Source organism: Fonticula alba (assembly GCF_000388065.1).
Source record: "Fonticula alba strain ATCC 38817 unplaced genomic scaffold supercont2.7, whole genome shotgun sequence".
NCBI lineage: Eukaryota > Rotosphaerida > Fonticulaceae > Fonticula > Fonticula alba.
Window position 1 is genome coordinate 441,433 of NW_009242977.1, and position 4,572 is coordinate 446,004.

The 4,572-nt window shown below is 70.1% G+C and overlaps 1 protein-coding gene across 2 annotated transcripts in view; it reads left to right on the forward strand.

Annotated features, from left to right (window-relative positions):
• Nucleotides 1–1,226: 1,226 nt before the first annotated feature.
• The window catches only part of H696_04291, a 5,348-nt gene continuing 2,002 nt past the window's right edge, over nt 1,227–4,572 (forward strand). Inside the window, exons 1-5 of one of the 2 annotated variants that reach the window (XM_009498168.1) lie at nt 1,227–1,503; nt 1,638–1,688; nt 1,815–2,388; nt 3,823–4,124; nt 4,288–4,403. In XM_009498168.1, the coding sequence (XP_009496443.1) occupies nt 1,342–1,503; nt 1,638–1,688; nt 1,815–2,388; nt 3,823–4,124; nt 4,288–4,403 (1,205 nt within the window). In that variant the 5' untranslated portion in view covers nt 1,227–1,341. Of the gene's footprint in view, nt 1,504–1,637; nt 1,689–1,814; nt 2,389–3,224; nt 4,125–4,287; nt 4,404–4,572 lie in introns of those variants that run through there. The other variant, XM_009498169.1, reaches the window with a different exon arrangement.

The following is a 4,572-nucleotide window of genomic DNA, read 5'->3' on the forward strand; positions in this document are numbered from 1 at the left end:
CCCCCCCCGATCCTGTGTCACAGAGACAGGGGACGAGAGAGGGGGAGGGAGCGAGAGCAGTGGCCCAGCTAACCAGTTGGCAGCCTCTCGTGGCACATGCCCGGCCCAATAAACCGGTGGGATTAATGTCGTCTTAACTGGGCCCGGGCGCGGGAGAGATCACGCGAGTGGGCGTGATCGGCGTTTCACCCTTTTTTCCGATGAGCCCCCCTGGCGCCGGGGGGCGTGCAGGCGGAACAGGCGCGGCCATAGATGCTCTGCCCCACGGAAGAGCTCCCCCGTCCCCTCGCGGCGGGCGGGACGGGGTGGGGCGGGAAAAAAAAAGGAGCCATGCGCCCGGAGTATCCACGCGCGCCGGGTCCCGAGCCAGCCGCGGGGCCGGGGGGGGGGGGGGGGGCGGGCAGGCGACGGGAGGGCGCGGCACGGGGAGGTCCTTGAGCTAGCGCGACCCCCCAGCCAGGGGCATGCCTTGCTGGGAATCCCCAGCGCACCCGCCCACACGCACGCACCTCTGGGGGGGGGGGGGGAGGGGGAGGGGGGGGGGGGGGGGGGGGGGGGAGCGGGCGGCGGGTGGCGGGTGGCAGGGGCGCGCATGCCGGTCGGGAGTGTGTGTCGCCACGCGAACGCCCACCGCCCGGGGAGGGAGGAACACGGGCGGCCTGGGCCGGGCGCGCTCGTGGTCTGGTGTGCAGGCCCGGCGTGCGCGGGAGCACGCGCGTGCGCCTGGACGGCATCGGTCCGCCCCTCGGGGCCGGCCGCCAACGCTCCCTCGGGCGATTCTCCCGCCGGAAGTGCAATGATTCCCACATCCGGCCGAGGGTGCCGGCGAGGCGTGGCCGCCAGCGCAGGGGGCCCGGCCCGGGCCGGGGGGGGGGCGGGGGGCGGGATGCCGGCCGGGCGTCCCGGCGCACTCGGCGCACGGCAGGCTCTGTGCCAACTTTCCGCCCTCACGTCCCCCCCACGGACAGTGGAGGCCTCTCTTGGGGGCGCGGGAGCGAGATCGACCGCCGGCCACAGGCCAGCCTTTCAGCCCTGCCGGTGTGCGGCGGCCGAAGATCCCGCCCGGCTGCCGCTCCCCAAACAAAGCCCCGGGCCGCGGCGGGCTCAAGAGGACGCGGAGCGCCTTCTCACGTCTGGCCGGGGGACGAGAGCGCGGGGGGGGGGGCGGGACACCCAAATCGGACCCCAGCCTCGGGGATCTCAACTGGTCGGGGAAATAGCCTGCTGGTCGATGCGCCGGACCGTCCCACCCCTCCCTATCCCCCTTCTCCTTCCCTCCTCCTTCTCCTTCCCTCCCCCTTCTCCTCCCCTCCTCCCCCTTTCCCTCATCCCCCCGTCAGTATGACCGGCACAATCGCGGACCCTCAAGTCCCGGCGCCGGGCTCCGCCAACCCGGAGCAGTCGCGCAAGCGCGCGGCCTCGGACGACAGCGCCTCCGACGGCATGGAGCAGGTTTCCTCGCGGCAGATCGCGCGCAAGCGCAAGAAGCTCATGAAGCTGGCCGTGCGTGCAGTTGCCCGGCATTCTGTCTGCCCCCCGCCTTCTCACTGACCTGTCCCCCTCTTTTTGCATGGCCCTCTCTCTCTCTCTCTCTCTCTCTCTCTCTCGGCTCCCTCTTCGCCCGCCAACCCGAGCAGGAGCCACCATCGCTCACCATCCACGACCAGTCGCGCGTGTACAAGATGAAGGTTCGCGCCTGTCTCCCCCTCCTTTGCTTCCTCCTCTCGCCCCCCCTTCTCCTTCGCCTCCCCACCTCCCGCACACGCTGCATACACAGCCCTTCCCCTCTGACGCCCTCATGCTCGAATGCGCAGGACATCCGCGATCTGGTCCTGTGGACCATCGGCGAGGGGGTCAACACCCCATGGGTCTTGATCCGGCAGAAGCACCACATCCGCCGGGTGGTCATGGCCGTGGCCACCGGGCTCAACCTGCGGGACCCCCAGCAGCAAGAGGCGCTGCCGGTGCTGCGTCAGCTGTTCGGCGCGCCGGCCGACTTCCAAGCGGCCGGGTCGACCGCGCGGCCCTTCGCCTGCCTGGATGAGACGGCCTCGGTCGAGTGCGACCAGAATCCCGAATGCGCCGGGGCTGGGACGGCGTCCGGCGAGGGCGACAAAGCCGCCGAGGCCGGGGCCAGCGCCGCGGCCGACGACGCCCAGCACCAGAAGCGCGGCTGGTGGGTGCGCACGTGCGCCCCCGGCGAGAAGACCCGCATCTATCACTCCGTGTCGGCTCTGCTCCAGTGCGAGCTGACATCCGAGGACAAGAAGGCCCGGCGCGCGTGGGCGCTGGAGCAGCAGGCCAAGCAGCCTGGCGCCGGGCCGGCGTTGGCCGACGATGCCAGCCCCACCACCGCCGCCTCGACGGACGCCGCCCCTGCCTCGGCCGGTACGTCGCACTCCCCTGTCGCTGCCGCTGCCGCTGGTGCCGCTGGTGCCGCTGGTGCCGCTGGTGCCGCTGGTGCCGCTGGCGCCGCTGGTGCCGCTGGTGCCGCTGGTGCTGGTGATGCCACCGCCGCCACTGCCACCGCCGCCACCGCCGCCACCGCCGCCACTGCCACCGCCGCCACCGCCGCCACCGCCGCCACCGCCGCCACCGCCGCCACCGCCGCCACCGCCGCCACCGCCGCCGCCGCCACCACCACCACCACCACCACCACCACCACCACCACCACCACCACCATGATGGAGGATCAGCAGCCGGAGGATGTGCTCACCTCGATCGCCAGCCTGCGCGAGCTCTCCGCCCAGCGGGACCAGTACTACTACCGGATGTTGCTGGCCCTTGAGGCGCACCAAGAGCGCGCTGCTCGCATCCAGGGTACCTCCCCGGGGCCGCTGCTCTTTGCTGGGCCCCCCGGCTTCGGGCCTGGCTTGCCGCCCGGTGTGGTTCCCGGTGTGGTGCCTGGTGGGGTGCCTGGCCTGGCGCCGGGTCCGGCGTCTGGCCCAGCGCCTGGGTCGCTGCCCGGCATGGCTCACGGCTTCGCGCGCGGTCCACTGGCGGGTCCTTTCTCTTCCACGCTTCCTGCTGGCAGTGGTGCTAATCTTCCCATGAATGTGCTCCCACGTCCCCCCCTTCCGGGCGTCCATCCGCCCACCGCTCTCTCCTCTTCCTCCTCCGATTCGTCCTCCTCCTCCGATTCGTCCTCCTTCTCCTCCTCCTCCGATTCGTCATCCGCCGATTCCTCCTCCTCCTCCTCCTCCTCGGATTCCTCCTCCTCCGATTCCTCCGATTCCTCCGATTCCTCCAACTCCTCCGACTCCTCCGACTCCTCCAATTCGGATTCCGACTCGGATTCCCCTCCGGATTTCCCGCTCCCCCCGACATTGCCTCCTCCGCCACCGGGCTTCGCCCTGGCCATGCTGCGGCCTGTCACGGGTGCCCCGCCCCGTCGCCTGCCTTCCGCCGCCTCCGCTTCTACCACCGCCGCCGGTTCTATCGCCTCCACTGCTGCCGCCTCCGACGCCGCCTCCGACTCCGCCGCCGCCGCTACTCCCACTGCCCTGGTCAACGTCCCCCCTTCGGCTACTGGGCCGGTTTCGCGACCCCCAATGCGACCCTCCTTTCCCATGCCGCCGCCGCCGCCCCCTCATGGCCTCATGATGCCCCCTCCACATGGCTTCATGATGCCCCCCCCGCCGTTTGGGCACATGCCTCCGCCCGGCTTCCCCTTTCCCTTTCCCCGGCCTCCCTTTCCCTTCCCCCCGGCGGGCATGCACTTTGATCCGTCACGGCTTCCGGTTCCCCTGCCACTGCCGTTGCCACTGCCGCTGCCACTGCCGCTGCCTCCACCGTGTGCCAATGCCAAATCCCCGCAACAAGCCGCCCGCGATCAGGTCCTCAATATGATGGTCTTGTCGAAGGAAATCCTGCGCGCCAACAACTACTTCCTTCTGGATGACATTTCCTCGGCGGATGTGGTGGATGCCGAGTCGCCAGCGGCGCATCGGCCGCCCGTGGGCTTCGGCCCCGGCGCCCCGGCCCCGACCAGCCCCCTGCCGGCGGCGTCCCTGAAGCCGGTTCCCTTCGTGGCCAGCGCGGCCGCGGTGGCCGACGCCGGGACCGAATTCGACGGCCCGCTGACCGTTCGCGAGGAGGATCTGATTGCCATCGACTGTGAGATGGTGCGGCTGCCCCTCCCCCTCCCTACATACACGCGCGCGCGCGCATATGTCCATCAGCAGTCTGTTTCTCCTTTCCAGTCTGCCCCCTTGGGCTAACCCCCACCCCCCCTCCCCCGCATGCGCGCACGCTTATCGTCTTGCCCCCTCTCGCGAAATCCACCAGTGCATGACTGAGGCCGGCCAAGAGCTGACGCGCCTGTCGGCCGTCAATCACAAGCTCGAGGTCCTGGTGGACATCCTGGTCAAGCCGTATCGGCCGATCATCGACTACAATACCAAGTACGTAGCGCCATTCGGCTATCTCGCTTCGCCACGCGTCCGACCCTCTCTCTCCTTCTCTCTCTCTCCTTCTCTCTCTCTCTCCTTCTCTCTCTCCTTCTCTCTCTCCTTCTCTCTCTCCTTCTCTCTCTCCTTCTCTCTCTCCTTCTCTCTCTCCTTCTCTCTCTCC